Below are 17,298 nucleotides of genomic sequence, written 5' to 3' on the forward strand. Positions count from 1 at the left end.
TTTTGGATAAAAGTATGTTAAATTTACTAAAAACAAATCTTAGACAATCTATAATTTACAAATATCACCAGAATATATACAATAAATTATTCTGCCTTTAAAAACAAGTTTTCATAATGAAAAATAAAAACAACTGAGACAGAAATATTACATAACTGTAAAGTATGTAAAAAAAATATATGTTCACATAATTTAGCATTTATTTATTTTAGATATTTTAATATGTGACTATTGACTGTCTGTTATATGACATATATTATAATACTATCTGTTAGCAAACACTTGTATAGAGTGGGTCCCATATTTTACATTGTCCTCCTCGTCAACATCCTGCAAAAACACCAAAGCCAACAATGAACCGATCCCACTGACAAGTCCTCTGTCCACAAACTATTAAAATCCATCCTGCCTCACTGGCTCATTTCTCTCTTCCTTACTACAGGTTTATTTTGGGCAAACCCCACATACACCATCCCGCTGCTGGAAACAAACACTACATCACCAAATGTGTCAACTTTCAGTTTTTTGAGTGATTCTTTGCGTGGGATTTCTTAATGATAAAAATAATTCAGGATATCAGACGTAATCGTTTAAAGCTCAGTGTTAGTTAGTTAGTTAGTTATATAATAATAATTAGTAATGGACTATGATGAACAATTGAATAAATTAGGTTTTAAGGTTTTGCTGATACATTTTCCAGCAGCACACAAATAAGGGAAGTCGATGGCTAAAAATCTAAAACTGTAGCTGAAAATGGTTGGAAAAGATGTTGATAATTTTGAAAAAGTTATTAAAATATTTTAGTCAAATCTAAAAATAGCTAAAACTAAAAATAAGAGATATTGCCTATCAGCAGATTTAACTGTGTACTACAATTTCATAAAGTCTGAGGACTCAGGAGAGTGAAGCTTTGTCTGCAATATCTGTGTAGCGTCTGTGTTTCCCATAATTTAAACCAGTTAAACCCTCCTTGCTTTTCTTCCAAACCCCCTTGATGGAGGCTAAAAAAATATTTTAAATATATAAAGGGAAGTCAGTCAAAGCCTTGAGGAAAATCTGCAGTAAAAAAAAAAATTCTTTGTGAAATATATATTAAATGCAGTGTTTCCATTCAGAGATACTGTATCTTTCAGTCACGTTCAGATGCTTTTATTTCATAGCCCAACTTTTCGTTTTACAGTTTGTCATGCAGGAGCCTCCCACCCCCTCCCCCCCAAACCCCATTTAACTGTCTGTTAATATAATTCCCAGATTCGGCATATGAGGCAGAATCCCTCAACAAGATAACGCTAACAGCATCGCTATGCACAAGTCCTTTAGGAAACGACTCTGATTGCCAGATGCAGCATATAGGCAGGCTGTTGGACAACTTAAATGCTATCTACTCTTGGCGAGGCTGTGATAAGGCGCAGGCGTCCGCTCTTTGAAACAGGAAGATAAACAACCCCCCCGTTCCCTCGGGAGCTCGGAGGATATTCTATGGGACTGGACCCCCGAACAGCCAACAAATTCCACCTTTAATAGAACTACCGGAGGAGCCAGATGACTCTGCGGTGGGCTGTACACAAAACCTTGTGAGGAAGAATGAAAGTGTGTGTCAGTTTTCATTTACCTGAATGCTGCGGCTGCTGCTGCGACTGCTGTGCGGGGAGGATTTGTGGGTACGACAGTTCTGGTTTAACAGAGGGAGAATGGAGAGCGGCCGGCCTGATGGCAGATGTGGGTTTCCACTTTTAAATCTTGCTTAGGTGCTGTGAGTTCAGCCGCAACATTAGAGCTGCTGCTTAACAGATAGCGATTTATCATTATTCTATTTTAATAAACAACAAAAAGATGGAATTTATTTTGCACTCATTTGCCTTTTTTATCAAAGGTGTGGTTGTTGTGGTTCACCCTGCCTTAAAAGACTAGTTCCTAACCTTAAAACAAACCGGTCCCTACTTGTGATGCATATTTGAATTGTGAGCAGTTCAAGTCATCTCAGATTTAAATATTTTCTGTGATAAAAGGTAAAAGTATTGAGCATCAGAGAAAAGAAAAGCAAAGACCTGTTGGCTGGGTCACCAACCCAAGATTGGGGGGGGGAAAAAGAAGATCAGGACTGTGATGTAATAATGTTAAAGTCCAGCAGAAAATTACAAGATGATCATGAGTGTTTTATATAAAGTTGTATTAGAGAATGTCCTTTTTAAAAAAGTTTGGAAAAGGGAGCCCTGCAGCTTTATTTTTATTTTTTTTAAATTTAAGGTATTAAAGTGATGCTCTTATGGAGAGAAGCTTAAAATATGAGCAGCTATTAAAGGGTTAGGGTTTGGCTGAAGGACATGTGGATGTTGTAGGATCAGACCTGTGACTTTTCAGGTGTGAGACTAGTCTCTATAAAAGCTTATTTTTAATCTAATTTACAACTTTTAGACGCCATGAATCACAGACAATTCTAACATAAGACTCCCACCAGTTGGTTTATGAAATATCATCTTCCATTTAGAGCCACTTCTCTGTGTTTGACAGTAGACGGGAGAGTACTTTAAGAGTCCTTAGAGTGCTGATGCTGTCTTTGGATTATTTTCCAACTGGGCGCTTGTCGTCATAGTCATTTACAGTGAATTTAACTTGTCTCGTCTTGTGAGGTCCCCGCGCAGTTGAGCTGATGGACCAGCTGAGGGCATTTGACGCCCACTAAGAGTTTAGATCTGTTTTCTCTCAGTGATATCAAAGTGTTACCTGAGGGGGGTCAGAGATGATGACAAATCACAAAGTGTGTCAAGACATCACAGGCAGCTGTGGATGGAGCTGAGTCCTATCACTGCAGCACCGCTTTGAGAGGCCAGGGCACAATTATTACCATGACTTCTGAGGAGGATAAATACTGTACGCGGACAGACTGCGGGATTTTGTGGGAAGGGGGGGATGGGGTGGGGTGGGGTGGGGGGCAGTTTGAAGAAGAAGGAGGGGGGGATCTAGCCACCAGTTTTCCAACTTACCCAGAGGAAAAATGCATAATCATATTATTTCACACACGACTTGGTTCAAAGGCGGCCAAAATAAGTTTGTGAGGTTCCCATGGGTCTGTCAATCTGTTGAAGGAGCTGCAGGCAAAAGCTTAGGATGCACCAAGTACGAAACAATTATGATCATCCCATTAAAGCATAGCGAAGCAATTTGGCAGCTCAGTCTGGAAAAAAACACACTCCTGTCAAGTGATGCTATGAGATCAACTCGCACTACCATGATGCTGTTGTACATATATCTCGCATAGTTAATGATTGTTTGTCTTTACATCATGACAGGGTGGTGGGAATCCGTGTTTGTTAATGTTGTTGCTTCTGAAATCGATGAATTGTTTTCCTTTAAAGCAGGAAGGGCTCCATAAAGCCAAAAAAAGTGGGAGGGGTGAAATGATTAGTGCGCTTAGTCAGCTGTGAAATTGAGTTTATGGTTTTCAAGACGGTGAATTCAATTCGATAATGGGTATTAAGTTGTAGAGAATAATTAATAGTAATTGACTTCTTTCCATCACTATGCAAATTAAACACAGATAACACCACGGGAGCTTTTTAAGGCCAGTCAAGTTTGTGGGGATTAAGTTCATGGAATTTTTGTTAGAGAGAGGAGTGGCTCCTGTTCTGCTTTGATTGCTTTGTTGACAGATTTATCAGCGGGTGAGGGGTTACTGTCTCTTCAAGGATTAAAGGAATTGGGTTGTCACAAACTGTCAAGGCATTGAGTTGGGAGCATTCTGGTATGTTTGCCATAATGGGCTCAGGCTGTTCCCTGCCGTACTGCCAAATATATTCTTATTGGACCACATCTGTAAATGGGAGGAAAAAAAAAAGGGGGGGGAAATGCAAAGCAAGGATTGAATGAATAGTGCTGAGGGAGAAATATCCAGCGGGACTGTGTGCGGGTGGATTTGTCAAGATGCAGATTTGGATTTGCATAGTTTGTGTTTATGCTGAGATTGGTTAATTCATCTTGATGTTAATGAGTTAATGCATAGATATGTTAGAAAACTGATCATCCTGGGACTTAAAAACTGTACTATAAGGCAGATCACATGTGTCTGAAATGACTATATTATTAGATTGGCCACACTATGAGACAGCAACGTGACCTCAAAATGATCAATTCCAGCTTGTTTGATGATTTAATTGAAACTCACTTGTAGAACTGTCTTTTTATGAAAACTGCAAACATTAATCACAGAGATATTACACAATGTGAGAATTTTAAAAAAGGTCAAATCAAAATAATATTTAACTCACCAGAGAGATGACTGACAGCAGCACGGTGGCAGTCCACAGACATGTGGTCTTCATAACTCTTTGTGGAACGTCTCTCCTCATGTCAAACAGTCCTTGATTTTCTCAGCTGCTGCAAACAAACAAACAAATCTCCTTCTGATTGAGCCGTTATCAGCTGCCAAACTTGAGGAGAAATAAAGAGCGAAGAAGACGGTCCAGAGATGCGGGAGAAGAAAGGAGTCTTCTCCAGCTCATTCAGGAAGGGTCAGGTGTCTGCTGTTCAAACGCTTCAAGTGAGTACTGGGGTTTTTTCTGACGCAGGGTTCGGAGGCGCTGTGGTGGGAACGGAGGTGTTTGTATATCTGAGTGTGGAGGAATGTTTTATATAGCGCGCTCTGAGGTTCAGAGAGAGAGAGAGAGTGGGGGGAGTGGATGGGAAGGGACAGAGAGAAAAAAGATGGAATGAAGAAGGGGGAGGGAGAGAGGAGACTGGGGGAGAAGAGAAGGAGGTTCACACTTCTGAGAAACAACTTTTAACATCATCAAGGGCTGACATCTAGTGGCAGTCAGCTGCACTGGATTTTTCTTCCTTTCACTGTGAGCAGCAAGCCCAGTGAGATTCAAGAACATAATCCCTCCTCTTGATGTGTTAATGTTGTGCATCCTCTACTCTGACCTGGAATCAAGCATGAAAAACTGCATTTTAACCCTTTGACGCCCAGCGTATTGTATTTGATACAAGTGTTTTTGTGAGTTTTTGAGACTTCTACATCATCAGTGTGACATTTTTTTTTTACCCTCGTAAAATCATGACACATTTTTAATGACTAAACCGCAGATTAAAATTTGATATATTTTTATATATTTTCTCTTAAGGTTCAACAAATACTCCATTATCAAAAAATTAAAGATTTCTGGCAGTTATTTCATGATTCGGGTTTTAAAGGGTTAACACTGTTGGCGCTCCATAATGGTCAAAATACCAGCCACCTTTATGAACCAGGCATCCCTATGATCATGAAGAAATTGTTTTGTTAAATTACGCCTAGGTACTAAATAATGGTTTCCACACACAGTCATTGTAAATGTGCTGAGAATAAAACTAATAATATTAATCATTTAGTCTGAACTTGGAGAAAGTTTTGGACTTCAGATTTAAAAAAAAAGACAAAAGCAGTTGAGATTGAAGCTGGAGAGGCTGAGATATCCTAAGTTTTAATCAGCAGGATGGGTCAGACTCTAAAATAATTAGATCCAGTAAAGCAGCTTGATACAATCTACAGCAGACGCTCTCTGTCCGGGAAATGCCAATATCTTTTAAACTCCACCCCCCCAGTTTGTAGGACAGGCTATCGGTCAAAAAGTCTTTCTTGCAGCCACAGATGACATCTGTTTGGACCCACACTGAAACCTTATAGTTATTCCTACTACACAAGTTACGTTTAAACATTAACATGCTTGGATTGGAAATGTTTCCACTGGAAGTGGAGTGAAACAAACCCACAGTGCTCATTCTGAAGTTGGTAAGAGGCTTCAGTCGGCAGACTTAAACCAAAATCATGCAGATATTTACAGAGTGCTGCAGAGGGCAGATAGGAATACAAAGGGAATTTCATACAATAATGCTAAAACTTTATTTAATTAAAAGCTTCTTAGCTTCTTGTTAAACCTAACCAAATTCTGTCCCCTGTTACTTACATTAAGATGAAGTGAAACCTTTCCCTCTGTTCACATGGGCACCTGAAAACTTACTGTAAGAGCACACAGAGCTATATTTGAATTTACATGATGGCCAAGCTGTCTGTATTGTGTCAAAGAGGTATCAGCTGAAGTTTGAGGCTTGGCTGTACTTTTGAGTAATACCACGTTTGACCTCAAGATGGTGCAGTGAGTCAGAGACTAAAGCATAACTAGTCAGGGTAGCTCCCAGTCTGAGACATACACTGCATTAGCTCAACATTTGTACAGAATTCCCATCACTATTATACCTAGAAGATGATCAGAAACTGGTAAGTTAAAAATAAAATGAGCAAATACACATCGAAATACTAGAATAGTTGGAAGTAATTCGTAACTAAGTTAAATAAAGAAATAATTCAGATGTAAATAGGAGGAAAAATCTGCCATCTCGTGGTCAAAATCTTTCAGTTAATTTAGCAATTATAAAAAAACAAAATAAAAAAACAGCTGTTTCAATAATTTAAGCTACTTTTATAAAGACTGCACTTGTGGCTTGTGATGGTGTCATTTGTTGGAATTAATACGTGTAAAGAAAACAGCAAATACAGCACTGTTGTTATTCAAAACTGTTAAAATGATGGGTAACGTTTTCCTTTAATATTTTGAGCAAATGCAGGACACTCTGTATTGCACCAAAAATGTATTAATACGCAAAGAAAAGCCCAATTTACTCCCACTTGATTAATGTTTGCAATTAGCTTAACATCCAGCTGTTAAAGAGAGTTACTGAGAGTTTTACACTAACAAATCATTTATGTGTCACCTGTTATTTCAGATTTATGTCGTCACTGAGTATGAACAGGGCTCAGTCTCATCTGACTGCAGTGGAGAAACAGGAAACTTGATTTAACCCGTCTCTGCAGTTGTTGATTTGGACCAGTTTTCTGCCTGATTGCACATTTTCTCCATTTAATGCTTCGTAACTAATATAATGTAGTTTCTCAGAGAACCATGGGAAATGAAAGAGGATGGCTATTAAATTTACAAGCGTAATTTCCATAATTACTTATCTCCATGAAAACATAACACACTGAATGCACATTTTAATTTAAATAAAAGTCTTAGGAACAAAGTAATAGATTTGAAATTGTAAAACTCTTTATTTACTTTTTTTTATTTCTGGGTTCTGACAGACCTAAGCTTGTGTTTGAGAAATTTCTGTAAGTGTTCATGCTGCAGAAAAACACTGTAATTTAGAAAGTGTGCACTTCTATCAAAAAAATGCTCAGTTTAATATTAATCTTGTCAGAATCCAAAAATTACAAACTAATTAGACTGACTGCTAAGAATTTAACTAAAACGCACAAACATATTTTGTTTCTTGTTCAAGCCTCAGTTTCGTCCTTTTTTTCTACAGTTTTTACAGTCTGAACACAATGCACTATATACCATTGTTATTATCTATCTATTATCTTGGTTTACTCAAGCATCACTTTTGATCATGAAATTGTCAAGAAAAACAGTAAAATGTAGCTATTTGTCAAATAATACAAAATACTTATTGCTTTTAATGGACACAATCCCAGTGAGCTAGTTATGTGTAGTTCGGCCGCTCTGCATATACACAACTATTTGTTATATAAGATCTGATGGAGTACAGAGAGTCATACCTCCTCTAAGTGTATTGTAATCCGACTGTCAAAAACAGATTACTGAGTGTTTTAATGTCTTGAGAGGGTAAAATATTTACCTACTTTATGTGCCCCCGTTTCCTTTCAGCTCAGTGTAAAGGTCTGTTGTGGTCTCTCTGCTCTCCTCTGTTCTCTGTTTTGTTACATTTATGTTCCTGCAACCTACATTCTAGCCACCAGGGGGCGGAATAAAGACATTGGTCCTATAGGAAAATGGCTCAGACCCCAGTTAACAATTCCCTGATGGGTTTATTGTCTCAGTCACTCATTTGAGGTCATGTTCAATAAAACCACAGGTAATCTAAAAGGTCAATGTAGTTGCCATGAAGTCTCTGCCATGAAGGTTTGTGAAGTCCCTGGATAAGATTTATACGGGCGTCATGTTTTGGTCAGTATGACTACAGATATCTGTGTTTAAGGCCCTAATGCCTAGGCTTCACCTTCCAGACTCTGAAACATCCAGGGACTGTAGGGAAATTAGCCTGTATGGCTAAATCTGACACATGAATTTAAGAAGTTTTGTTAATTAATATGCATTATCCCTCTTAAATAAGTATAAACATAAACATACATTCATCTTTTACGCACACAAAGAGGAGCAGAGGAAAGGGGATAGGGTGAGATGACCCACTGTGGTGAGCCCTAATACAGCGACAGAGATCAAATCTGAGTGTTTTCCTATAGATTTCTATTGGACCTGAAGGCATTTTGCAAAACAGGTATCGCCCCCCAGTGGCCATTAAAAAGAATGCTGGTTTGAGGTACTTGTGGAGTTTTCAGATCTAGAAGCTATGCCCGACTGAAACTAGAGTCTATAACAGCTGTTGAAACCAGTGAGTAAGTTTAAGGTGGCTACATCCATCTCTTTTGTACAGTTTATGCACTGAAGTGTGTTATTGCCATTAGAGTGCTAGCAAACAGGGGATGGCTATGATGATGGCTCTCTAATACAAAATCCAGCCTCCAACTCCTTTAACGCCAGTTTTAAGTATTTTTATTTGAAGGTTTTCTTCCTTAATGAACATATAAAGAAAGTAATAAAAAAAAGACTCCATAACTTTTCTCTTTGTGTGTTTACAACCGTGTCCGCATTTATTTTTAGTATTTCTTCCCATACATATAAACAACCTGTACAAAATGGCCGACTCTTCATCTTTTTCCGCTTCTTTTTGCTTTCCTTTTTTGTTTGTCACAACATACAACTTGCATCATGGTAACAACAATCAGCAATATCATACACCCACTTTGTAATATTCAAACTAAACGTTTTCTGTGCAATACAAAATAAATGTACACATACTTTGATGTTTTTTTCTCCAAAAAATAAAAAAATTGCTGTTATTTACAAATCCAACAAAAAGAAGTAAACATTCTCCACACCAGTTTTGCTTTTACGTTGAACTCAGAAGCGTGTTCTCTTATTATTAACATATTGTATACTTGTTTGTACAGATTGTTTTCTTTTTAATATTTCATCTTCGTTTCGTGTGACTGAAAACAATAGAGCACCTAAAATACTTACTACATGAAAAAGTTTAAAAACTGGTTCGATCCATCTACCTTTTTTTTTTTTTTTGTCTAAACATACTGTAGTGTCGACGTTTGCCCCATTCAAGTATTAAACTGTATTAGAGGACTGTTAGTATTCAGTTATCGTCAGTAAGGCAGAAACGACATTTGCATGACATGAATGATTAAAATTTTGCAGTGTCCATTTTTTTATTACTTACTGCAAAATTTGAGTGTTTGCACATGATCTGTTGTATGTAAAGAGTTAAAAAAAGTATTTAAAAAAGAACTTGTAAAGCAGGCGATCAGTTAATACCTGCTGATATCGTAGTTGCATCTGGGCAGAAATAAAGTGATGACACCAGACGAAATCTACAAACCACAAAAGCGACTTTACTACAACCAAAAAGTCCGATGTTTGTGAGAAATAAAATCTATACATATATTTACTTGAGATTCACACCTGTTTTATCGAACGTGACACGTCTAAACGTCCCTTCCTGTCGCTGTTGCTTCCCTTGTAATGTTCTCGTGTTGACTGAAGCTGTTCCTCTGCTTTATGTTTTTGTTTTTTTGTCTGTGGAAGAGGCAGTGTTTTATGGCAATAGAAAGTAGAAGTCACATGTGCATATCATGCTGCACTAATATAGTGCAATGTAGTGCCTGAAACAAAGCAAGGGTGGAGGCAAGCAGGCAGGCAGGCAGTAGTTTCCATGAACAACTGATTGCAGGCTACTCCTCCATCAGCATCATACAGATCGGTTTATCCCACAAACACAGGCCTGTGTGCCTCTGAATCAAGCCGAAAAAAAAAGAGAGGGAGAAGTAATGCCTCCCTTTTGTTCAAGACCGTAAAAGAGATTTGAGTCAAAACCCAGTTGAGGATTGAGAAAAAGGAATCCAAACCTTTTTATGGAGATTTTCCTCTCCCTCCTCCTCTTCCCTGCGGTGACTTTTGGCAACGTGCGAAGCGTCAGAGCATCCTAAGCCCCCAGCTACTCAGCATTTTTAGGGACAAGCAGAAAAAGCGCGGGGGAAGAGCTGGAGCCTGCGCTACCATGTTCAAAGACAGCAGGAGGGCTGGTTCTGTCTTCTGCGCCCAGCATTTCCAGTGTCTCAAACAAGTCTTTCAATATAGAAATACTGGTGTGTAGGGGGCAAAAAAAAAAGGCATTTCCTTGAACACGCTGGAGGTCATAAAAGCTCTGCAAAAAGAAAATAGTCGAGAAAACAAAAGAGGAGTGAATGAAGCTCTACTTGAAATGGTTAAACCCCACCAGTGTCTCTGCTAAGAGGATTTCCCGTCATTTCTGCGCTCCGTGACGTGTCCATTCACGCTGCAAACATCCATGTCGCTCACTGTAATGGCGTGATGAAGTGGGTCTCTGTGACAGGTGAAGTGCTGGGTGAAGCAGCTCGTGGAGGACTACATGTCCGTGTCCCCGTCGTAGGCGAGAGTCAGAGGTTTTAGTCGGTTATTCTGCTGTCTCTGTCTCTGAGGTCTCTTTGGCTTTTTGCTGTATGGAAAGATGAAAACGGGGTCAGAGTGGCACTTGAAAGATTCTCCGAACACAACTCTGCTTTCACTCTAATCATGAAGTGTTTGGGTAAATGCGATGGCAGTTATGAGACACACAATGCAGGTGAGGCGATGTCACAAACAGGGGAGGGAAAGTGTTTTGAAAAATGCAAAAGATGTCCATATGAATTGTGTTTTGCTTCCTAATTTTGATTTGTAGTTTCAGGGTTTTTTTGATAATCTAAAAAATACCTGTTCCCAGTTTTAAGCTGATAGTGAACCTTCTCAAGTATCTCTAGTCCACAAATAAATTATCAATACTTAATGTAACGATAGCCTTGATCTCTTTTGTTCTGAATCCCATGAAAATGACAAAACCAACGAGACTTCCTAAAAACCATTAAATTATTATTTAAGTCTTAATAAAAACATTAGCAATTGTTCAAAAGTAGTTCTTCACTTCTGTTTTTGACCTTAAAAAAGGATGCAGATATTACATCACATCATAAACTGTGTGTGTGCTTTTTTTTTTTTTTTTTTTTTTTTTTTTTAGACAATCATGGTGACATCTGGCATAAGTAATGACAAAAGTTCTGCAACACAATCAATAAAGAAAAAAAGACCCATACCTGATTAAATGTGGCTAATTTACCCATATAGACAATTTCCTTGGGAACGGCCATGCCTTGTTTTGATGACTCCCTGGATGTCCCACTCTGACCATTAAACTGGGCACTCAAATCACATTTTACTACAAGCCTCATTCACCCAATGGAGTAGCCTGATCTTTTTGGTAGAACAGCTCATCTGGCAGATGAGCCGTTCAACCTGCTGAGCTACCTCTGCTAGTGTTGTGATTTCCTTAATTTTTGGAGAAAGAGCACTGAGTGGCCGGGAGCCAAATCATAAGATTAAAGCAGTTGGTGAATGTTTGTGGCTAAAATACTCAGTATGCTGGCCCAGGATAGCATGTATCACGGCTCAGGTGGTTTGCTTGAATGCTTTCATGCTTTTTTTTTTTGGGGGTGGGGGGGGGGGTAATAATGTGACACTCTGGGTCATGTCTGGATACCAGGATCAGATTACTACTGATGATCCTTGAAATGAAATTTAGGTCAGTTTGAAAAAAGCTAGTGAAAAATCGCAGAAGAGCAATTTAAGTTGTCAAAACAGGACTGGCCGATGATGATTTAAAAATGGTCCAGAGTTTAAATCAGGTATGGTTTTATTTATATAATATGGTTCTACTCACTCAGTATTTGATTGCACCTTATTTTAGGCTTCTGTATTTCAACCATGTCATCATTGGTTCTGAAATTTCATGGGATTCAAAATCTGACAGCTACAAAAAACCTCCTAACAAAATAAAAAAACTACAAATCAGGTTACCTTAAAAACTAAAAAGCTGTAGAGCCCAGACTACAGTCACTGTACTGGTTAACAGGTTTTAAACAAACAGTTTTTTTTTTTGTTTGTTTGTTTTTGTGAGAAATGAGACTCATACATCTCAGTTTAAAAGGATGAAGAGCTATTAGTGAGTTAATATGCAGAGAGACGATCACATGCCCGACCTCTTCTACCAGAGAGGAAAAAATCTTCTAGATGAAGCAAAGACACAAAGCTTTTCTCTGAACTCTCAGTGCTGCTTAAACATCAGGGTGTGTCAAAGTAATGAGGTGTGTAATATTAGACATTTTCAGAAGCATCTGATATCCCATAGAGAACGGCTTTTGAAATCATTAAAGCCAATATTTAGTTCTGCTGTGTATTCTATCATTTAACTTCTATTGTTAAGATTTTTTTTTTTATCTAGTTTTAACTAGAAAAAAAAAGTCTAATTAATATTTCCTCCCACAGCCAGAGTACGAGAAATGTACCGAAATGCTTTTTGAAGCACTGGATTTGGTGAGCACAATCAGAGGAACACTCTAGGGAATTTCCTGTGAATAGTTTTTCTGATGAAGAGCTGATAAAATCGCTGCAGAGTAAACGACAGCAAACGTTCAAGCAAGCAGCAAAAACGTGTTCATTAAACACCTCATCTGTAGTGATGCGTGATCACACTACAGCTGTAGCTGTGTTTGTTCTTAATAACAAAGAATCTTTTTCAGTTAAACGATTATTTAAAATAAAAGAAGAAATTAAATAAGGTTAAAAAAATGGTCATTAAAATTTCCTGATGTTAAAAGTGACACAGAGCGTGTTTTAGGCCAAATCGAAGCAGAGTATATAAGCCAAAGAAAAGCACCAAAGGTTGATATTAAATTTATTTAACAAAATACTGATTGCTATTTGAACTTCTTATCTTCTTATCCTACTTTATAGATTATGGTCTTTTAAAGTAAAGGAACACAGAGGAACAAAGAGTGTTTATCTTGTAACAATATTGATTGGGAAGGAAATAAAGGGCATGTGTTGCTATGGTTCCATCTTTGTCCACAAGAGGGCAGCGTGACATCGTTTTATTAAAGCACTTCAGCCTCGTGGAGATCTAAACCTGATTTAAACCTTGCCTGGAGTTAATACTTAAATGTCTCTTTAATGTCATCTCAGTCTGCTCATATTCTGCTTGGAGTTTAAACAAGACGATTATTCCCACACATTAGTATTAACCCTCGTTTAAAAAAAATTAAATGAGAGAAAAATAATTTTACACGAGCTCTGAGAAGTATGATGAAAGTATATGATGGTGAAGAACATGTCCACTGTAGCAATGTTATTTTTAATGTCATTTTTTAAACATTTGAAGTGTAACTTTTTTCTTTTTACCTTTTTTCCGCTCTGCTAACAAGTATTCACACATAAAAAGGTTTTTTTTTTTTTAATACATCACAGTTTTGTGATTAACACAATCTCTCTAAGTTGAGTTTATGATATTCATGGATAACTTTGTTTGATAACCTAAAACAAATAAGCTGTAAAATAACTGCATTTATTCAGCAGTGCAGAGACTCTAGCATTTCTAATTTCCTGTATTTCTGTGAGGAATCAAATATTTTTACTAGTTGAACTGTTCAGTTTTTCATACAAACATGTAACAAGCTTATGAAACAGTTATTGATTTAAACCTAACTGTGTATTAAGAAAATTATCATTATTTTTGTCCATGTCTTTATTTGAAGTTGGGTTTTGTGTTTTTTTTACTTTTTGAGCCCTTATTTTAGTTTTTTAAAATATGAGCTATAATGCATGGGTATATAATGTAACTTTATTGTCTGGGTCAGATTTAAAAGGAGTTCAGAAAAGCACAATACAGCCATATGGACATCCCAGTCTCATAAAAATAGCATTAATGCAGATGTTATTATTTATTTAAGCTGAGTAAAATGTTTTTCATGACTACTTTCAGTTTAGTTTTGTAACAATGGTGATTGTAACAATCGTGGCTTACGTTGCGTGAATGTAGCCGCTGTACCTTTCTTCTTTATTGAAATCCTGATGGGAACAGTTGAGCTGAGTGTTTTTAATGTTGCCATCTTGGTGTTTTAAAACTTTCTTTTTGACTTTCCAAAATAAGCATCGTATTGTATTCACTAAGACTTGAATCTGGAGCCTTAGAACAAAAAACGAGTGTTTTCCAAGGTCATATAAGAACAGAGCGAAAGGTTTTTCTCCCAGAAAGTTTCAGTTTGTCTCTTTGTACAATCAGAGGAGTCGCCTCCTGCTAGCTGTTAAAAAAGAACGCAGGCTTAAGGCACTTACACCATCACTTCACTCTTTTGACCTACAAGCTACGTCCGTCTACACCAAGTCTGTGGGTGGTAGCTGTACTTTTGAACTTTGGCCAGAGCTGACCTTTTCTCTGCAGTTTTTCAGTGTAAGCTGACCGCCTCCTGGCTCTTACTTTTTGTTGAGTGTACAGACACAGAAGTGGTTTCAAGTTCTTATTCAACCTCTTTACTCTCGAGCTGTCTTCTGGGATTCATGTTTAATATCTCCTCGCTATTTGTGATTAGCTGGACCTGATAAGTATAAACGTCATCATTTAACAGGAAGTCATCATGTTGTTACAGATGTTACATTCTTTGTTACTAAAAAAGTGATGTCATATAGCGATAGTAAGCTTACTTTACAGCATACAACAGGGTAACCTGTCTTTAAACACCAATGTTTCGTGGACTCTTTCTTGTCCTAAACAAATGGTTGACATCACGGGGGCTCTGTCATATATCTTTTAGAGAAACACTATGGTTTGCAATCAGCTGTAATTATAAATTGGCTTTGTGATGTGTGTAGATTTACTTGGAGTGCGTGATTATAATTAAAATAAGGCAGTGGGTAGAGAAAAGGTCAGGGTGACTTAACATCAGTGTGTCTAAGAGCGCTAAAAGATCTCTACGAGAACTGAGAGAAGCATATTCTGGGTGGTTTGCCCTCACCTGGACCAGCACCTTCACTGAGCCAGTCAGGCAGGACATGTGACAACTTGACAAAGGTCACAGGGAAAGCTCAGGGACTTGCAGGTACTTATACTGAAGGGTGTGTCGGGGTGGGGGTGAACCCTCCACATCCTCTTTAGCTGCTGCTGCTTTGAGCTAGGTCTTGGCAATCAGGGCAGGTGTAAGTCATCTCGTGTGCATTTTGGCCCATCCACACTGCCGTCCCATTGGCATCAGACTCTTGGGCCTTAAGTGAGCGATGCACCTTAGCACAGTAGCTGCTGCTCTCACATGGGAAGGGCATGAAGCAAGCAAAATAAGTAAAGACAAAAAAAATCCAAAACCAAAAACAGGAATGATGTGAGGGAGGGGACGCTTGAACTCAGAGTGGGTGGGGGGTAAAAAATGTTAATAGTTTCATGAATGAGGATGAGGAGGATGATTATAGGGGAGATTAAACTCATCAACTCACCAAGCTAGGTATATCATAGACACTATGAATATGAGGAGCACAAAGGCTCCAGCTGCTACACCATACACCCACATCTTCAGCTTCCCATCTGTGGAGGAGGAAGCTCGTCAGTTTGTCTGTTTACACTTTGACATGGAACCAGAAGCCATTAAAAGGACTCTGTGAAGATTTCTGCAGTACTTTATAACAGTTAGGGACACACTGATCCAACTTTTTCCAGTTCCAATATGATAGAGAGACACTGGCTCAGAGTATCTGCCAAAACTGTATTGATCCTGTGACAAATTAATAAGCTATATTCCTCACTCTAAGGAAGAGACTTGGACTCATTCTTTTATGCGTAAGGAAATTTAATTAAATTTAATAGCCTAAATAAAATAATAATATATTTTTATTCATCATGCACTAGTCTCCCTTCAGCTCACTGTGAGAGTCATTACTGTATATTGCTGTGATTTACAGCTGCACCAGCTTCTGCTTTCCAGCTCTGATGTGAGTGCATCACCTCTCATACAAACATGAGCATCCTGAGTGGAGTAAAGCTGACAACTACTACTTCTTTTTGCTGTTTCCTTTAGAGGTCTCCACAGCGGATCATCTGTCTCCATCTCACCCTCTCCTTCGCATCCTTTTCTGTCACAGCAGCCCTGCGTCTCCTCTCACACTACATCCATGAATCTTCTCTATGTTCTTCCTTTTCTCCTCCTGCCTGGCAGCTCTATCTTCAAAATCTTTTGTCCAGTATATCAACTATCCCTCCTCTGCACATGTCCAAACCTTCTCAGCCTTTCCTCCTTAACAAGTGAAATAATAATAATCTGCTTTACCACACTGTGTTAGATTATTTTATTAATAATAAAAGGCTGCCAATGAGAAGGTAATACAGAAAGCACTGTCGATGTTGGAGCTTTTCAGTCGTGTCAAATCACTCAACCACAGTTTGAGGTGAAATATGTCTAAACTGGTGATGCTTTGCTGTTACTGTTGTAGCTCTCCTGTTAACAGCTGCTGATGTGTGGTGTAGTAATCGCAGACAAACATAGAATTATTGAACAGACTGACCCACTGTCAACAATACCTGATCCTGCTTTGTGAATTAGGATTGGACTGATATAACATCCGATTCAAGTATTGGATCAGTGCATCCCTCTAATATCAATAAATAAATAAATCACATAGCTTGTGGTTTACAGTGTAATATCCTGAGAGTCAGGTACTTATCTGGGGGCATAGTGGAAGAAAACAAGGCAAAAAATACCGGGAATGAGAAACCAGCGGAGCATGTTGTTATCCATAAATGGTGCTCTGTGTATTTTCTCAGGGTGCAGCAGCTTTTGTCAGATGGGCAGCGAGGAGCCAGAGCCTGACGGTTAAATGGGCCAGGGGCTGACTTCACACAAGTGATCTGTGATCATTGCTTACAGACTGCAAAGTGTACTAGTGTCCATTTCCCAAACTACTGTCACTCGCAGTCATGTAAACATGTTGTCTCTTATTTTTTTTATAATTAGTAGAATGTGTCAGAAATAATGGAGTGATAATTTATTAACTCTGCAGGGGGTAGAAATAGACTCAAATAGACTGAAATATTAAATGAAATCTGAATTTTTCCTTTATAGAGACCATGTCTCAAACAGAGCTGGAGCCAAAATAAATCTCGGCACTGTAAGAAAATATTTTTAGCCAATTTAGTCATTTAATTTAGAATAATAGATATTTTGTCAGATTACGTTTTGTTAAAACTTAAAGAACCCCAGTCGTTTTCTTTCCAAGCTCCTTAGACGAGCACAACTCTGACGTCAGA

General features: G+C 38.2%; 2 protein-coding genes across 2 annotated transcripts in view; both read right to left on the bottom strand.

The window, feature by feature from the left end:
* LOC309716430 (neurexophilin-1) overlaps positions 1–4,346 on the bottom strand; it is a gene marked incomplete at its 5' end in the record, with an annotated part of 15,104 nt that extends 10,758 nt beyond the window's left edge. Inside the window, one exon of the mRNA XM_082550228.1 lies at positions 4,266–4,346. Within this exon, the coding sequence (XP_082406354.1) occupies positions 4,266–4,346 (81 nt within the window). The remainder of the gene's footprint in view (positions 1–4,265) is intronic.
* A 4,306-nt stretch (positions 4,347–8,652) lies between these two features.
* Positions 8,653–17,298, bottom strand: part of thsd7ab (thrombospondin, type I, domain containing 7Ab) — a 223,722-nt gene continuing 215,076 nt past the window's right edge. Inside the window, exons 27-28 of the mRNA XM_082550502.1 lie at positions 15,495–15,582; positions 8,653–10,641 (exon numbers count right to left, since the gene is read on the bottom strand). Coding sequence (XP_082406628.1) covers positions 10,551–10,641; positions 15,495–15,582 — 179 coding nt within the window. The 3' untranslated portion in view covers positions 8,653–10,550. The remainder of the gene's footprint in view (positions 10,642–15,494; positions 15,583–17,298) is intronic.

Source organism: Aulonocara stuartgranti (genome assembly GCF_965226115.1).
Source record: "Aulonocara stuartgranti genome assembly, chromosome: 11".
Classification (NCBI taxonomy): domain Eukaryota; kingdom Metazoa; phylum Chordata; class Actinopteri; order Cichliformes; family Cichlidae; genus Aulonocara; species Aulonocara stuartgranti.